This window comes from Hetaerina americana, unplaced genomic scaffold, assembly GCF_022747635.1.
Source record: "Hetaerina americana unplaced genomic scaffold, ioHetAmer1.1.p SCAF_45, whole genome shotgun sequence".
Taxonomy (NCBI): Eukaryota; Metazoa; Arthropoda; class Insecta; order Odonata; family Calopterygidae; genus Hetaerina; species Hetaerina americana.
The window spans coordinates 1,757,979-1,777,043 of NW_027287041.1; the positions used below are offsets into that span (position 1 = coordinate 1,757,979).

At 38.3% G+C, this 19,065-nt stretch overlaps 1 protein-coding gene across 1 annotated transcript; it reads left to right on the plus strand.

Annotated features, from left to right (window-relative positions):
* The first annotated feature begins 2,820 nt into the window (after positions 1–2,820).
* Positions 2,821–18,803, plus strand: LOC139693204 (myb/SANT-like DNA-binding domain-containing protein 3). Its single transcript, XM_071591306.1, has 7 exons — positions 2,821–2,917; positions 3,505–3,591; positions 13,462–13,670; positions 14,974–15,184; positions 16,637–17,001; positions 18,386–18,571; positions 18,714–18,803. The coding sequence occupies exons 3-7, from the start codon at positions 13,500–13,502 to the stop codon at positions 18,801–18,803; spliced, it is 1,023 nt and encodes a 340-aa protein (XP_071447407.1). The 5' UTR covers positions 2,821–2,917; positions 3,505–3,591; positions 13,462–13,499.
* Positions 18,804–19,065: the final 262 nt, after the last annotated feature.

A 19,065-nucleotide genomic window follows, 5' to 3' on the forward strand; every position in this document is an offset into this window, starting at 1 on the left:
TTACTATTTCAACCAAACATAATGTATGATATAAAAGATCCAAGAGGGATGGAAGGAATACACGGAAGAAGAACTGTATGGTAAAAAGAACTCAGGCCAACAAAGTTAGACATAGAAAAGGAACATGACGTAGAGGAAGATAGCTTAGGTCCAGGCATACTAGACGATGAGATAGAAAGGGCATTAAGGGAGATGAAACTAAATAAGGCCGTGGGGGTGGATAACATTCCCAAAGCGGACTATTGAAATGTTTAGGAAAATGTGGGAGGAAGAGGCTATATGGGCTGATCCGTAGTATTTATGAGGAAGTAATCTGGCCGGAAGACTTTGTGAGATCAGTTTTAGTTCCTATTCCGAAAAAGGCAAAGGCTACATCATATGAGGACTACAGGAAAATAAGTTTGATATCCCACGCAGTTAAAGTTGTTCTCAGGATCATAAACAAAAGGATAGAGAATAGGGCAAATGATTAATACTTAGGGGATGATCAGTTTATGGGTTTAGGAAGTGTACGCGTGATGCCATTGCAGTAATGAGATTATCAATCGAAAGAGGAATATAGAACACAACCAGGAGGTATTTGCCTGTTTCGTAGATTTCGAAAAAGCATTCAATTGAGTGAATTGGGAAAAACTAATGAGTATATTGCAGAAAATAGGAATAGATTGGAATAGGGAAAGGAGGCTCATCTTCACCACCTGTACATGTCTCAGACTGCTCAGGTCCAGGTGGGAAACGGGGAGTCTGGATGGGCAGTGTTAGGAAAAGGTGTAAGGCAGGGTTACCCATTATCACCGTTGCTGTTCAACCTGTATGCAGAGGATATGATAAAAGAGGCATTATGGGAAGAACTAGAGGTAGGAATGAAAGTGGGCGGGGAATTCATTTAAAATCAGTTTGGTTTGCTGATGACCAAGCTTTAGTTTGTCAGTCAGCCAAGGGTTTGCAAGCATTGCTTAGTGAATTGCAAATTCAGTGCGACAGGTATGGGATGAGAATCGATATATTAATAAAACAAATGTTATTTGATTTTCCAGAGAGAGGAAAGCTTCAATTAAAATAGGAGTGCAAGAACTAGAGCAGGTGGAACTGTTCAGCTACCATTGTGCTTTCAATGTTGTCTTTACAATCCTTATTGTAAATAATTGGTACATATTTATTCCTTCAAGTTATGCTAGTTTAATATCACAATCAACTAATCTGAAAATATACACAATATAATTAATTTTCCTCTTAAATAAAAATTATAGCAATTATTTATGCAAAAACTCAAATATATAATCACGTCTAATTCCAAGGAAAAATTGACATTGACACGAGAACTTTATCAAAAACGAGTATTTGATTAATATTCACTCTAATCTATAATTATGAAGTGGCCTCATCATTTGAATCGTTATGATGACTTTGCTAGTATAAACCTATCGTTTAGCGTAATATTCACGAAAATATTAGGAACTTTTCCACAGTAAACGATTGCCGTACTATCTGATATCACACAATTCATTTACTTTATTTTCCCTTTGACATTACACTACCTTCGAAACGTTTGTCATAAATAGATTTATAACTTACTTATCAACAGTAATATCCACCGAAACGCAGATTCTAAGCAATAAGGGATATTCTTTTAAGTTCCATACCATATTATCTACAGCTGTTCACGTATGTAAGTCGCTTACCATTGCGCTTTCAGTGTTGTCTTTGACATCCTTATTGTAAATACTTGGTTGATATGGACTCTGAACGCAGAGCAACGAATAAATGAAGTAATTTAGGCGAGGAAAATAATGGTAGTATTCGAATATACACACGTTTTCTTCTATTTGAACAAATCTGACTACCATTATCTCAACTGACTCTCCCATAAACATCTCCCGCTTTCATGTACACTAGTTATTCGCTCTGAGTATCCAGGTGCACACTAGTTATTTATCAAATAATTGCAACACTTCCCTCGACAGTATACATTTGTTCGGATCCGTGTACGGAAATTCCTTCCACTTATTATCAAGTGGCGTACCACCAATTAACATAATGCACATTGATTAAAAAGAATATTGCAAGAATCTAGGGTACTCACGTCCTTAACTATTTCTCAGAGTAACAAACCATTAAGGTCGAAAATGTTTACTGACCTGTTGTAGGGTTTAAGATACAGACTGCACAGGATGGAAACAGTTTCCTCCAAAGAACTTGTCTGGGACATGATTTGAATTGTATGATCACACCTCGCTTCGGTAAAAATTTGATAATACACGTATGGATTAGTCTTTAGGAAGTACAATGAAAACTTCACCGGTCAACCACGACGAAAGAACCTGGGAAAAAAGCAAAAATAAATATTTAGGAGTGTGAAACGACGTAATCTGAACGAAAATCACAACCGTTAACCCCCATAACCATCAAATGCATTCAAAAAGAGTAAACATTCCATGAATTGAGAAAACAAACCCACATATTAATGTCATCGCAAAATATCTCTATCTGATAAATGGCATTTAAAAGAAATTCAAAATATGAAATACAATATGTTATCATCTACTGACCAAATATGCTTCCTGTGTCGTAGAGACGCTACAACTATATATAAATCACTTCAAACACTTACACAGAGTATGGAATATTAATATTTCGTAAATATAACGATAGATTTCATTGATGTTACGACAAACACAAGCCTCCCAATACCGCTCAACTGCTGTGAACGTAGTCGTGAATAACAAAATGCGCACTTATGAAAAACTTATTTTCCAAATGTCAGTGTTAAGCGTTTCCATCCTACCTTTTAAAACGTATTTGTGAATATAAAATAACTGGGAAACATTTACATTATTTGCAGTATACCAAAGTCAATCACCTACAAAAACAGCAGTTTCAACAAACCAGATCAGCCACAAGATTAGTTTCAACTGAGGTAGGAGAAGAAGATATTATTAATGAATATAATTCACGGAATTAACCATTCATTGCATGAAAATAGTCAACGTCGCGAAATTCATCATTAATTATATGGAAATAACAATAATTTAACAGGCGAAGTATTTTCTCCATTATTCTTCTTTGTCTGTAAACATTTCGGTTAAACAGAAACTGAAAATATTTTCGATAATTTAGGAATTGATGTAATACCAGCTAAATTAAATTTTAAAGTCGTCTATATATTAATTATTTAATTGGGTCAAGAGCCAAACGAGTTAAAGGAAGAACTAAGGTAAATCATAAAACGACTCAGTAGTCACAATCCGCTGAATATTTCATACGTGACAAGTTAGCACAATAAAATATTCTTTGGGCCAGGTTTACAGCTTTGTTTACAAGCCTGTTGAAACGAATTTTCGGTAACGAAGGTACGTTTGTGTAATGCCATATAGCACGTTAATGTAGATTAGTCACGCAATATAAAAGATTAATTGTGCTTTCGTCTTGTATTGTGTTTGTGTTTCTTCAACAGTGATCTCGAATCTCCTACATGTTTCATGAACTTTAATTCATTTCGTTCAGTGCTCGAAGCTTACCAGAAGAAAGAAGTTACCGGTTAATGTAAGTAGAAGGCAGTGGTGCACCTCGGAGGATTTTATTCAGCTAAAAGTGAGTATTAAGTAGAATGTAAGTACACCAATGTCTAGATTTTAGTCACGATATTGAACACATTATGTGAAACTATCGTACGGCATTCATGTGCACGGCACACCAACAGAAATGATAGCAGGTCATACCGTAAAGATGCATGAAGGATTCAGTAAATCATTATATGCAATCCATACAGTTTGGAGATGACTGTGACTTTCTTGTAGATGCATCTGCAGGCATCAAAATGCTTCCGCGATTATGAATTTCAGAAATAAGACATCGAAATCCTTACAGATGAGAATGTCGGTCCAGAGCAAACCAGGTTAGCGGGTAAATAGTGTCCAAAACCTCTTGGCATTCATTTATTTTATATTCCGTAACAGGAAATATATGAACAGTAGTACAGCGTGTGGTAAATTTTATATAGATGTACGCAACATTTCACGTATAGCAATATTCAAGTGATGTTGACTTCTTTAAGAATTCTTTTCAAAAGTTTAATCTTTGTCACTAGTTATGAACACAGAGAAAGCACGCTTATCGATTGATTTTGGGTCCCATTTCATTCTCTGCTCCTTGGTTGTAAATGAATTGTTTATACACGTATTCAGTCATTTACCCAAATTTGTTGGTGTTGAAATACTCCAAATATTACCGTTCGTTAGACTTCTTGGAATGCCCGAATGGTTACAATAGTCATCACTATAACTGGAAATATCTGAGCTTGAACTAAAATCTTTGCTTTGAAGAGATATTACTTGATTGAGATGGAAAAAGGTTTTATATTTGTAAAGGCTTAGTATCAAGATTTAAAAAAAAGTCAAATGAACATCCTATCCTTAATATTTACGTTAATTGTGTGTGAAATGCTTAAATATTTTAAAATTTACCTTGTTATTAAATAAATTAAATTTTATCGGTATTTGTTTATGTTTTTTGATGATACCGAACGATATTTATTTCATGAATGCATATTTCAACATTATGTTGACTTTAGTAGGAATGTAAACAGAACATGAAAAATTAAAATGGCGACCTAACCTCGAAATAACTCATAGTGGATTTTCAGTTGACTTCAAGTGTTATTTCTTGGTGAAAATATTTATTTTAATATTCAAATTGTATATAAACCGTAACTGAAGAACCTAAACCAACCCTGAAGTCCATATCGTCATGGTTTATCATGATAACTGATTCGTGTGTTTACGTGGGCATAGTGAAAATTTGGTCTTGTCTTGTATTTTATGCCTTGTTATTCTTTCAACATAAGTAACAACAACAGAAGGTTCTAATTGAGGAATTTATCCCAAGTATTATGTTGTTGAAGCTTGAGAAATTATTCTATTAAAACATTAATCATGTTAGACGTGAAATCATTGCAAATATTAGGAGAATAGCCTGTAAAAACGTATAAATGGGCATTGGTCTACCGTTAATCATCTCCTAAGTTACTCATTCTGTCAAAAATGTAACCATTTATTCGTTAAAGAAGATGTAAATCTTGTATCAAGGGTTCTCTCGGGTAAATATATGAAACACTGTATGCATACGTATTTGTAATTGCGGCCAAATGGTGTGATACTGCAGCAAAATTATTGGTAAACCAGTCCCACGTAAAACTAACACCTATAGCTGAAGATGTAATGATAATTTTTTATTTTATTTTCATAATTAAGCATCCTTTTAACAATTTATTAACCTTAACTACTAAAATAACTCGTTACATATTTCATGGGCTATAGTAGTATGGGTGTTTAGTAGGGGGATATCTATAATAAACCATTCGCACAGTAATCAAACCGGAGGTCAGTTTGGTAGGTGATGGTATAGTTCACCCAGTGCTAAGCCCTAATTACGGCATGTGAAATTCACACATTAGCAGGGTATTAATAAGGGGGGGGCAGTTCCTTAATACTCTGTGCCAGTTATGGTTTCCCTGGTAGATCTGGTACCCGAACAATCACATAGCTTGGGTGGAGCTGCAGGTGCCCAGAGACTTGCCCAGGAATCGAACCCAGGACCCTCTGGTTGGCAGAGGAAGGGTGAAATTGGTGCGCTGTACAGCAAAGTTAAATCTTTATCGGGAAGTAAGAAGGGAATATCTAGGCTAAGGCGGGTAAAATAATAGTTGACTGAGAAAAGATCCAAGGGAGATGGAATGAATATATAGAAGAACTGTCTAGTAAAGAGCTTAGGCCAACAAAGTTAGCCACACAGAAGGAGAGGACAGGATCTAATAGATGAAGATAGCTTAGTGGTCCAGGCATCCTCTTTAATGATGAGCTAAAAAGGGTACTAAGGGAAATGAAACTAAATAAGGTCGTGGGGGTAGACAATATTACTATGGAACTACTTCTAAAGATTTAAGAAAATGTGGGAGAAAGAGGCTATATGGGCTGATCCGTAGTATTTACGAGGAAGGAATCTGGCCGGAAGACTTTGTGAGATCAGTTTTAGTTCCTATTCCGAAAAAGGTAAAGGCTACATCATGTGAGGACTACAGGACAATTAGTTTGATATCCCACGCAGCTAAAGTTGTTCTCAGGATCATAAACAAAAGGATAGAGAGTAGGGCAAATGATTACTTAGGGGATGATCAGTTTGGGTTTAGGAAGGGGAGAGGTACGCGTGATGCCATTGCAGTAATGAGATTATTAATCGAGAGGAATATAGAACACAACCAGGAGGTATTTGCCTGTTTCGTAGATTTCGAAAAAGCGTTTGATAGAGTGAATTGGGAAAAACTAATGAGTATATTGGAGCAGAAAATAGGAATAGATTGGAATAGGGAAAGGAGGCTAATCCGCAACCTGTACATGTCTCAGACTGCTCAGGTGCGAGTGGGGAATGGGGAGTCAGGATGGGCAGTGTTAGGAAGAGGTGTAAGGTATGGGTTGCCCATTAATACCGGTGCTGGTCAACCCGTATGCAGAGGTGGATCAAGATGGTGCGGGGGCTAACGTACTGGCTTCCCACCCTGAGGGTGGGGGTTCAAATCCCGGCAGTGTTGAATATTTTTCAGAGGTATGTCGATCCCTACTTGAGGTGCTTTGTGGAGGGCACTGCACTGTGAGTACGCCGTCCGTCGGATGGGACGTTAAACTGCGGACCCCTTGGTGCCTTTCATTATTAGAGCAGGCTAATGCCGACGCCAGGTTTCTCTCTACTCTTCATCCTTTCCTATCTATCCCCTAAGGCGCAAATGACCTTAGCTGTCGGTCGCCTCCCCTATATACTACTACTACCCCCCGTATGCAGAGGAAATGATCAAAGAGGTATTTAAGGAACAACTGGAGGTAGGAATGGAAGTGGGCGGGGAATTCGTAAAATCAGTTAGGTTTGCTCATGACCAAGCTTTAGTTTGTCAGTCAGCCTAGGGGTTGCAAGCATTGCTGAGTGAATTGGAAACTCAGTTCGACAGATATGGTATGAGAAATAGTATTAATAAAACAAAGGTTATGCGATATTCCAGAAAAAGAAATGCTTAGCTAAACATTGAAATAGGACGGCAAAAAGTAGAGCAGGTGGAACAGTTTACGTATCTCAGAAGTGTTTTGGACCAACACAGTCAAAGTAGTATGGACGTAAGGAGAAGAATTGCACTATTAGGCAAAGAGGATTTCACACAAGGAGGAGGGAGTTTATGAGAGGGATGTTGAGTAAGGATATTAAGAAAAGACTCGTAAAAACTTTGATATGGTCCATAGCTATGTGTGGCTATGGAAACGTGGTCATTGAAGCAGGAGGATAGACGTAGACTGGAGGCTCATCAATTGATATATATTAATGTGGGAGTTTGTGGAGAAGGATGGAGAATGGACCGAAAGAAGGAAAACAAATAAGGAAGTATAGCACTAGGAGAGGGAGTTCGTTAGGACTATTGAATAAGGAGTCAGGAGAGAGTATGAAGATGGATTTTTATAGAACATATTGATTGGCAGGAGGATGTTAATCCCTTAAGCCTGTATAGGTATTTAAATGCTTAGACCTAACTTGGGGTATTTAATTTTTCTAAAATATCTCTCTATTGCAGCATTGTTGAATATAATTTTTTATCTTTTAAAACATTTATTCTAAAATTTAAAAAAAATTAGCCTTTTTGTTAAATATGCTTATTGTGTTTGGTAAAAAAATTTTACTGACTTTATGTTGTATAATTTTCACTTCTTCTTTCACCTTTAAGGGTCAAACCTCAATCCTAAAACCTCTGTTTTGCGTGATATAATTTTAAACAATCCTCTAAAAGTAGGCATTGCAGTCGGGGAAGCCAGTAGACACTATCCCTCCTTTTACCTCATGCGTAGCACAACTGACATCTTCTTTGAGGCCTTGACTTCTTCCCAGTTGGCCGTATCTTTTCAACAAAGTGCCTTTCAACCAAAATTTCCTCACTTAAACCTGCGCTATCGCACATCCAATTCTCACATCTATTTATCCGTCCAGGTGTTCAACTAAATTTTCGTATCTTCACCCAAAAAAAAAGCATATCCCTCTCGGAATCCATTGCTGGGGTTTTATACAAGGTTTTTGTCCATTATCACAAATGCTGTTCAATGTTTATGCAGAGGAAATGATTACAAGAGAGATGAAAAGAAGAAAAAGAAAGATAGGAATGAAAGTGGGGTTTGAGATGGTGTGGGGGCTAATGTACTGGCTTCCCACTCAGAAGGGCCCAGGTTCAAATCCTGGCATGGTTGAATATTTTTCAGTTTTATATTTAGATCCCTACTTGAGTTGCTTTGTGGAGGGCACTTTGAGTGAGTACATCGTCCGTCAGATGGGACGTAAAACTATTTGACCCCTTGGCGCCTTTCGTAAAGAGTAGGCTAATGCCGACGCCAGGTTTCTCTCCACCCTTCATCCTTTCCTGTCCATCCCTTAATGGTACAAATGACCTCGGCTGTCGGTCTCAGCCTCCCACTAATACTAATACTAGCAATGAAAATTGGTGGGAATTCATTTATAAAAGAAGTTAGGTATGATTGAATGACCAAGCTTAAGTTTGTCAGTTAGTCAAGGGGTTTCAAAAGTTGGTGAATGATTTAGAAATTCAATTTGATAGGTAAGGGATGAGAATAAATGTTAATAAAATGTAGTTTATATTGTTTTCCAATAGTTGTAAGTAAGACATTGAAATGGGAAGGCAAAAACTAGCAAAGGTGAAACAGTTTTTGTATCTAGGAAGTGTTTTGGACCATAATGATCAAAGTAATATGGACCTAAGAATTGCATTAATAGGAAAGGGAGTTATGATGAGAGGGATGTTGAGTAAGGATGTTAAGAAAAGGCTCATTAAAACCTAGATATGGTGTGTCCTTATCCACGGCATGGAAACGTAGTCATTGAAGCAGGAGGATAGGCATACAGGGTCGCACCCAAAAGTGGTAGGACTGATTTTTTTACAAGAATTTCATTGACGATATACTTACATCGACTTAAAGATCTTCAAAGTATGCTCCTTGAGCTGCTACACACTTAGTATAACGTTGCTCCCATTCCCCGTACGCCCGCTGGAAGTTTTCTTTGGGGATGCCGTTGATGACCCTCGTCGAAGCCTCTTGAACGGCCTTTATCGAGTCAAAACGTCATCCTTTGAGCTGTCTTTTCATGAGGGGGAAGAAGAAGAAGCCCGGTGGTGCCAGATCGGGAGAATAGGGCGGACGCGGCAACGTGGCAACGCCGTATCTGGCCAGGAGCTGTCTGACGACGAGCGCGCCATGGCAGAATTTTCGGCACCATCTTGGCGCACACCTTGCGCATGGCCAAATCCTGTGAAATAATGCATTGGACGTTGGATTCAGACAGACCCAACTGGTCTGCGATTTCTTCACTGGTTAAGCGTCGGTCTGTGTTCGGCAGTGTCCTCACTCTGTCCACATTCGTGTTGGTTCCTCTGTCCACATTCGGTCGGTTAAATTCAGATTCATTTTGTTTTTCGACGCTGACAAACAACTTGCTTCACTAAAAATGGTGTCCTCACTCAACGACAGCCCGCAGGCGACTGAGGTTGGTGTCGGTCTGTTGCTAAGAGCCCCCTCCGCCTTACCCTGCCAGGCAGACCCCCCTCCACCACTCCGTTCGCGCCAGAGAAAAACAGTCCTACCACTCTTGGGTGCGACCCTGTAAGTTTGCTTAATGCTGGTCGTTGATAGTTTTTCCTTTATCAAGATAAAAGTCACTGAATATTATCCCACGTACATCCCAAGAAACCGATGCCATGACCTTGCCTGCAGATGAAATGGTCTTTGCCTTCTTTGGAGGCGGTTCTCCCTTTTGAATCCATTGTTTTGATTGTTCTTTTGTCTTGAATGTGAATAAATGGACTGATGTTTCATCAATTATTTGGAAACAGTGCTAAAATTCTGCTTTTTTGCCCTGAAACTTTGCTAAACTCTAAATTGAAACATATTCACGACACTGGTTTCGCTCGAGTGTGAGCAAAACGCGGCACCCATCTTGCACACAGCTTTCTCTTGTCCAAATTTTCAGTTAACATGCGATGTACCGCACTTTTTGCAATGCCTACCATGTCTGCTAGCTCGTGCACTTTCAGTCGACGATCATCCAGTATCACTTTGTGGGTTTTCTACTAAACAAAGTAGCATCTTCAAATTTGTAATATAATGCTTTATAGATCACATTCTTACTAACGCAGTGATATCTTCAAAACTACTACCACCATCTCTAGGTCAGGCCGGGTACTTCTGCGCTTTCCCATTTGCAGTCTTACGTTAAATGTTGAAATAGGAAAGCAAAAACTAGAATAGATGAGACAGCTTTCGTATCTATTAAGTGTTTTGCACCAAAATGATCAATGGTACGATCATGATACGGTCTGAAGAGTTGCGTAAATAGGAAAAGAAGCCTCAGTACAAGGAGGAGGGAATTAATGATTAGAGAAAGGATTGAAATTGAAATTAAACCACTTGGCTTCTCCATGTAGAATTTGGAAAATGGAAATTTGGAATTTGGAAATTGTTTCATTCAGGGAAAGGCTCGTTAAAACTAAGATACGGTTTGGGGTTATGGATTGTGTGGAAATGCTGAATCAGGAGGATACATGTGGATTGGAGGCTTAATTGACATAATGAGGATGTGAAGAAGAACTGAGAAGGTTAAGTGAACAGAAAAGAAATAAATGAGGAAGTGATGGCGGCTTTGTTTGGAGATGGGAGAGGGAATTGTTGGGAGAAATCATAAGGAGACAGGAGAGAGTATATTTGGTTGGATATGCTGAGATTGATTGATTGTCAGTGGGCTGTTAAAGACTATGATATGTATAGGGGATAGTGTTAGGCGAATGAGGAATTAGAGAAAGGAATAGAATAGGAATGTTGGCATTAATGAAAGGATGTAAGAGGTACACGAAGTCTCTCCAAAAAATACCCAGACTGGAACCATTAAAAACTTTATTTCCCTTCAAATTTATAGTCAACATATCAATGATTTTGTTGTCAATACCTTCTTCAGAGTACTCTCTCTGTCAATTCGTAGTAATGGCTATCTATGCCTTCTTATTATTATATATTCCATCTTCTTCTTCTTATATTCATTTCCACTGTTTGATAATAAAGCACCCTCCCCTTTGGAAGTCCTCCTCCTCTTATTTAAAGGCAGTTCAGTTCTTATTAAGGTTCTTCTCATTGAACTAGGAATAGTTGTTTTCTATATCGTCGTTTCTTCTTTGCTTTATTATTATTATTTATTGTCTGTCACTTCTCTAACAAACATATTATTATCATGTCGTGTGCCCCAAAGTGTGATATGACACGATATACAATGTCCCCCCCAATCATCATTATCATCACATTTCATCGCATTTTATATCGGGAATAGATAGGAAAAAGTCGCTAAAAGGGGCAAAGATCTATTAGGAATAAAAGGGAGGATTTTGATCAAAGGTGATTGAATTTTTCAATGCCAGAAACAACGGCTAAAATATATCAATGTGCTCTCTGAATATAATGTGCTCTGAGTTGGTGTGCATTGTGTCATGGTGTCATTCATTGGTGTGTGTGTTGGTGTCATCAAAGGATCCATCCATCTCTCCATCCATCCAATCATATCGTGTCATTCAACGGTAATAAAATAGTATTAGTGTGTGTTCTCTTGTTAATTTACTATAAATTCAGTTCTACACTATTCATCAGCTGACATCATCATTCGTATCGCAGTTATTATTATAATGACGATTAGATAAGAAGAAGGACAAGGGACCATTGCACACACGATCAATGTTGTATCAAGGTCGAACACAGTAAGTGATGGGAATAGGAAGGTCTTTATAAAGGCCTAGTTGCATCTTAATCCGTCTTGGCGTCTTGTCTCGGCCATCTTCAATAAAACGCTCAAATCCACTTTGAAAACTTGGATGTTTTATTCTTCAGAAAGCATTATCTCCATGCAAACAGCTTTCAGTACATTTCTCAGTAATTTCTTGATAACCTTTACCACTGCACTTCAAATAAAACACTTGATATGCTGTTTCGTTTCTCAGTTATTTCATCAATTTCCATTTCCAGATGACAAACAGAATTAAAAACAAGAAACAGCTGTCATTACATTTCTCAGTAATTTATTACGATAACTTTAATACCACGGCACCTCACACAAAAAGATTAATACATTGATTCATAGCTCTGTGATTTGGTCAATTTCTATTTTCAGATGACAAACAGTAGTAAAAACTAGAAAGGACTACGGAAACTATAACACAGATGGCTGGGGAACATTAAGTCTCAGGGCCATTAGCGGATGGGGCTATAGTCTGCGTCATGACTGCCAGATTGCTCCAGTTTGTGTATTTATTGTTCAGACTACTTACAGAGAAGAAAAGGGGCTTGTTGTACAGGGTCGCACCCAAAAGTGGTAGGACTGATTTCCTCTGGCACAAACGGAGCGGTGGAGGGGGGTCTGCCTGGCAGGGTAAGGTGGAGAGGGCTCTTAGCAACAGACCGACACCAACCTCAGTCGCCTGCGGGCTGTCGTTGAGTGAGGACACCGTTTTTAGTGAAGCAAGTTTTTTGTCAACGTCAAAAACAAAACGAATCTGAATTTAGAGCAACATTATTCCGTGAAGTTTTGTGCGAAACTCGGGAAGACGGCAACTGAGACCCTCCATATGATCAAGCAAGCTAATGGGGACACTGCCTTACTCTGTTCCACAGTATATGAGTGGCACAAGTTGTTTAAAGAGGGTAGGGAGCTCGTTGAAGATGACCATCGCTCCAGACGGCCGTCGACGGCAAGAACCGACACGAATGTGGACAGAATGAGGACACTGCTGAACACCGACTGACGCTTAACCAGTGAAGAAATTGCAGACCAGTTGGGTCTGTCTGCATCCAACGTCCAACGCATTATTTCACAGGATTTGGCCATGCGCAAGGTGTGCGCCAAGATGGTGCCGAAAATTCTGCCATGGCGCGCTCGTCGTCAGACAGCTCCTGGCCAAATACGGCATTGCCACGTTGCCGCATCCGCCCTATTCTCACGATCTGGCACCACCGGACTTCTTCTGTTTCCCCCTGATGAAAAGACAGCTCAATGGACGACGTTTTGACTCGATGAAGGCCGTTCAAGAGGCTTCGAGGAGGGTCATCACAACGGCATCCCCAAAGAAAATTTCCAGCGGGCGTACGGGGAATGGGAGCAACGTTATACTAAGTGTGTGTAGCAGCTCAAGGAGCATACTTTGAAGATTATTAAGTTGATGTAAGTATATCGTCAGTAAAATTCTTGTAAAAAAACCAGTCCTACCACTTTTGGGTGCGAACCTGTAGAGTAGGATGTCAGGTTTTGTTTTGTTGGGAAAGAAGCTAAAGAATAGTTGCTTTGAAATAGATGCAAAGTTCCAATTCATGTGTTTCACCCATTCCTAATTGTCAGGAGTCTTTAAGAAGCTGTCTGTGACCTCATCGTGTTCAATGACGAGGCAACGCTTGACAAAGGAAGAGTCTGGGCTGCTGCTTAGCATCATTACCAAGCACCAGGATGTCCTTGACACTAAGAGTGGCAGTGGAGGCACCAAGGCAATGCGGGATGAAATATGGAACAAGGTGGAGAGGGAATTCAATGGACATTTTGGCAGTCAAAAGGTCAGTCAGTGATCAGAGGAAAGAAAGGTTGAAGTGAAGAAGTTTTGCTTTGAATCAGTAAAAAATTAACTTAATATGCATCTAAACAGCTTTTCTAGGCAAAAAACATTATTTTGTGCTTTTAAAAAGATGTTTTTCATGGCTTTCCTAATGTTAATAAGGGCTTTATAATCAATTAAACTCTCTAGCTTGAGAAAACATCATTGAATTGAGTTAAGCTATGATTTATGTGAGGGTATAGCTTTCCCAGACTGAGTGAAAAGCAGTGGTCCCAGAACAAGCCCTGTGGTACTCATTTCTTTAATTTGGAAATAAGGTAGAAATTTGTGAATACAATCATATTTTCTGGGTTTTTTAATGTTTTCTTGCAATTTTATTTACTAAAAATAACTCTAATTCATGTTTAGACTTGATATTTTGTCTGTTAATTCGAAAATTATGGTTTTTAAATGTACTTTTGATGGAGTAATCCATTATTTGCCTAATATAATATAAGGTGTGTTTTCGGAAAATGAAGGGAATTTTTAAGTTTTGTCATTTTGGAGAGTCCTACTGTCCAAATTGTTTTTATTATGTATGTATATATAGATCAAAATTATTGTAGTTTTGACGGCATATCGGTAAACCCATGTTTCATTGCCTGTTATAACACGTTTTAGAAACTCGGAATCGTCTTCAACTTCATTTAGTGACTCCAGGTTAAACTTCTAATTCACCGCTGTTTCTGTTGTTCAAAATTTCAACAGTTTTGGAAGAAAATTATACTGTTTTACGTGTGTTTCACGCCCAAAACATTCGATATAATATTTCATTTGAATATGAGCCAATCTCAGGACATGCCAACATATATACAGTGACTTCTCTCTGATTATTATTGTGATTACATGGCGATCATTCAGATAAACAATTTATTTCCCTTTTTAAACATTTTTTCAATCGGTTGCAAAAGTATTACAACTTAATCATTTAACTAATATATACGTCTTACCTTTAGAGCGGCTGCCATAGACAAAGTACTTAATGAACAGAGCTGAAAATTTAAACATGCTTCATGGGCATGCGTACCAACTTTAAACAAAAAAATTGTGAGAATCGGACTCTTATAAAACCACGAAATGTAAAAAAATTCTCGTTACTTTCCGAACGCACTTTGCATAATCACATTTTGTGTATTTTTAAATGTATTCTTTCAATTTTATTTGCTTGACATTATTCCATTTCACGTTTAAACTTGATATTTTGTCTGTTAATTAAAAAATTATGGTTTTTGATGAATTATTCCATCGTTTGCCTCTTAAACTAGCTTACAGTGAAACGGTTAAAGAAGTGGTGGGAATACCACAGGATGAAACAGAAGAAAGTGGCATTCGACGTTGGTCTAGAGAGTAGAAGACTTCGGAACGGTCCATTAGTCATCCCGGAAGACGAAACCACGCAACAGTCCGTCATCAGTGTATTCTCAACGGCGTCTACCGGAGCTGAGGATCATGGGACACCCGAGAATATAAACACAAGTGTGTATTACTGTTCAACAAATTTGGGTCTTCAAACTCATCTTAAAAGAACATTGTCTTTTAACTTTAAACCTTCTATTCCTAAATAATGGGTCCGTTCCTAAAGTAATGCAATTCAATTTCTCATGCCGCTTCTATTGACTAGAGTCGGATCTAACAACTTGTAGTAGGTGAAGGAAACATCAAGCTTTGCCACAAAACCAGTCTCAGTGCTCTCCAAGTTGTGGAAGCAGCAGGACGTCAGTTATTGTAAACCTCCGCACACCAACTGTGTCACAAAAACTATGAAACCGACAACTAAGCAATGTTATCTGAATACATTATTTTTTGTGCCAAAGTGATTAAAAATCTCTACTCTAAGTAACAGTAAGAAGGCTGGGAGGCCCCTGGAGAGGTGCTCTGGACCAGAAAGTTGATAACGATGAAGGAAGTGTGGCTGGGGGCATTGTTAATCCAATCAGCTCTGTGACAAAGACCTTATGCGAGAGGTCACTGAAGACATCTTAAAAACTCTCACGGAGCCATTTTAGGACTCAAAGGGGGCTGGGGAACCACTGGGGAAGTCCTCTGAACCAGAAAGTTGATAACGATGAAGGAAGTGTGGCTGGGGGCATTGTTAATCCAATCAGCTCTGTGACAAAGACCTTATGCGAGAGGTCACTGAAGTCATCTTAAAAACTCTCACGGAGCCATTTTAGGACTCAAAGGGGGCTGGGGAACCACTGGGGAAGTGCTCTGGACCAAGAAGTTGGTAACGATGAAGGAAGTGTGGCTGGGGGCATTGTTTAGGCAGGCCCAAAGGAGAGTACTCAGAAGCATTTTAAGAGTTTGCGCAAATCTATTTAAAAAATTTCTTAAAACTGAAATAATTGCATTACTTTTGGAACGCACCCTGTAGGACATGTCTTTGGGAAGTGTTGGAATATAATTTTGTTCAATTACAATTGAATATTCTTTGAAGCACTCCAAACTGATTGAAATATCATCAAATGATGAAAAAATTGTTTCAAAATTAGTATTCAAAATTCTTCTCAAAATACTTCTTGTATTTTCTGCAAAAACCATTGGCCTTACGATAAAATTGAATATATTTTTTAATTTCCACAAGTTCCTCCTTATGTCGAGCTTAATTTTATGTTAATATCAACTTCTCTTTATGAGAAAAACATTGCATAACCTCAGAGAAAATGAATAAACCTTATAATAGGTTTTGCTTAGGTGCTTGCATGTAAAATGTTCTCACCAACACTTCTACTAAACAATGTAATGGAACCAACAATTGGACATGTATTGTTGTTTAATACAACTCAAACAATGATGCCTCGACAATCAATTTTAATAATGCCGAAATTAGGTTAACAGTGAGTGATTTTTAAACAATAGATACAACAATTCTACCTTGTTTGTCGAGATTGTTTAATATATTAACATTGTTGTTATATACCTTCCCAGCACCAAGTACAAATGAGAGAACAGCCAACCTCAGCAACTGTGCCTCGGAAGACATTCCGACAACTCCGATGGGCAGACCGGCTCCGGGTTCGGTTCGATTCATCGCAGAGCAAGAGATGAGTGCCAGGCTCAATCGGCTCGAGGCCCTGAAGGTCAAGGAGGTTGGAATCTTGGCGCTCAGGGAGGAAGAGGCCACTTTGGCACGTGCCGTCAAGGAGAAGGAATTGGTGATCAAGGAACAGGAGCTGTCCAATGCCAAAGAAGTCCACGATATCCAGTTGAAGCAGATGATTGAGGAAGGAGAACTGAGGAGACGGATCCTAGAGGCAGAACTCAAGTTGAAAGAGGCACAGCTGCGGCAAATGGTGAGTTTCACCCCGAGTAAATTGCACTCCAAAAGTAACGCTCCTATATCGAATAGTCTTTGCACAACAGTGATTCTTGTCTCAGCTGACATAATCTACGTACAATTGGTGCTATATAGAATCATTCGGAACTCCCACCAATTCTACATGCATGCAATTACATAGACTAAGTGCCAGGCTTAAATCCTATCAATAAATGAATGTATTTTACAAGACCAAAGTTTCTTAAAGAGTTATCATATTATAAATTATTAATGTTTCACAGTATAGTAATTGAAAAAAAACTCTAAAATACTTTGTTTTGTTAAAAAATAATTGAATAATTTTGTGATTCCCCTGTTCAGAACCATTGATTGATTACCATTTTGTTAATTTTTTCATATATCTCCATTGTGATGTCTTTTCAAATATACAGTGTGTGGTGCTTAAATCCAGACAAGGAAGTGTTTACTCACAATGAGATTTCCTTGTCGGGTCAAGCAAAACCTTCTCTGTTCAACTTATCTCTGAAGCATTAATACTTAGTCACATTTTGAAGGTTATTATGACTTTTTTAGATTCTTATAGCTTTCAAGGAAGCCACTCTTGTCTTCCAGTGAAACTACAATGGGGCGGGCAAGTCAAATAGTCATTTTGAAGGTTATTTTGACTGTTTACTAGATGCTTATAGCATCCAAAAAAGGTCAATTGTAACCTCTGGCAGAATTACAATAAGGTGGTCAAGTCAAATGGATATTTTGAAGGTTATTATGACTGTTTACTAGGTGCCTATAGTTTTCAAGAAAGGCAATTGTGACCCTTATGTAAAACAATGATATGGCAGGCAAGTTAAATGGCCAACCTGAAGGTTATTATGGCTGTTTACGAGATGCCTGTAGCTTTCACAAAATGCCAATCACAACCTCCAGTGGAACTGCAATAAGGTGGGAATGTCATATGGTCATTTTGAAGGTTATAAGGACTGTTTACTAGATGCCTTTAGCATTCAAAAACCGCCAACCGCGATCACTATTGAGACTACAATATGTCAGGCAAGTCAAATGGTTATTTTTAAATGTTTTGTAACTGTTTACTACATGCCTTTAGCTTTAAAAACTTTAATTGTGTCCTCCAGTGGAACTATGATATGGTGAGCAATTCAAATGGCCATTTTAAAGATTATTATGACTGTTTACTAGACGCCTTTAGCCTTCAAAGAATGCCAATTGTTACCTCCAGCATACTAAAATAAGGCGGGCAAGTGAATTGGTCATTTTTAAGGTTATTATGACTGTTTACTAGATGCCTATAGATTTCAAGACAGCCAATTGTGACCTCCAGTGGAACAAGGATATGGCAGGCAAGTCAAATGGTCATTTTGAAGGTTATTATGACTCTTTACTAGATGGCTGCAGCTTTCAAGAATGCCAAATATGAGATCCAGCTGAACTACGATTGGGCAGACAATTCAAATACTGACTTTAATGGTTATTATGACGGTATACTAGATGCCTACAGCGATCAAAAAAAGCCAAGCATGACCTCAGGCAGAACTACAATAGGAAAGCAAAGTCAAATGGTCATTTTGAAGGTAATTATGACTGTTTACTAGATGTCTTTAGTTTACAAAGAAGGCTAATCATGGCCTCCAGTAGAAATGCAATATGGCTGTCAATTCAAATGGTCATTTTGACAGTTATAATGACTATTTACTTGATGTCTATGCTTTCAAGAACAATGATCGTGACCTCCGGTGGAACTATGATATGGCTGGCAAGTCAAATGATCATTTTGAATGTTATTATGACTTGACCAGAGCCTAAATAGTAATTTGAAGGTTATTATGACTCTACTAGATTCCTATAGCGTTCAAGACAGCCAATCGTGACCTCCAGTGGAATTAAGATATGACAGGCAAGTCAAATCTGATTTTGACTGACTACTAGGTGCTAAATAGATATTTGAAGGGTATGTTGACTGTTTACTAGATGCCTTTGGCGTTCAAAAGAGGCCAATCGTGACCTCAGGAAGAACTATCATAGGGAGGTCATGTGAAATGGTCATTTTGTAGATTATCATGACTGT

Excerpts from the sequence above, each read along its gene's own strand:
- LOC139693204 (XM_071591306.1), top strand. The coding sequence starts at position 13,500 with ATGACGAGGCAACGCTTGACAAAGGAAGAGTCTGGGCTGCTGCTTAGC. Across the intron at positions 13,671-14,973 it reads GACATTTTGGCAGTCAAAAG|CTTACAGTGAAACGGTTAAA; the intron begins GTCAGTCAGTGA and ends CTCTTAAACTAG. Across the intron at positions 17,002-18,385 it reads AGGCACAGCTGCGGCAAATG|ATGGCTGCAGCTTTCAAGAA; the intron begins GTGAGTTTCACC and ends ACTCTTTACTAG.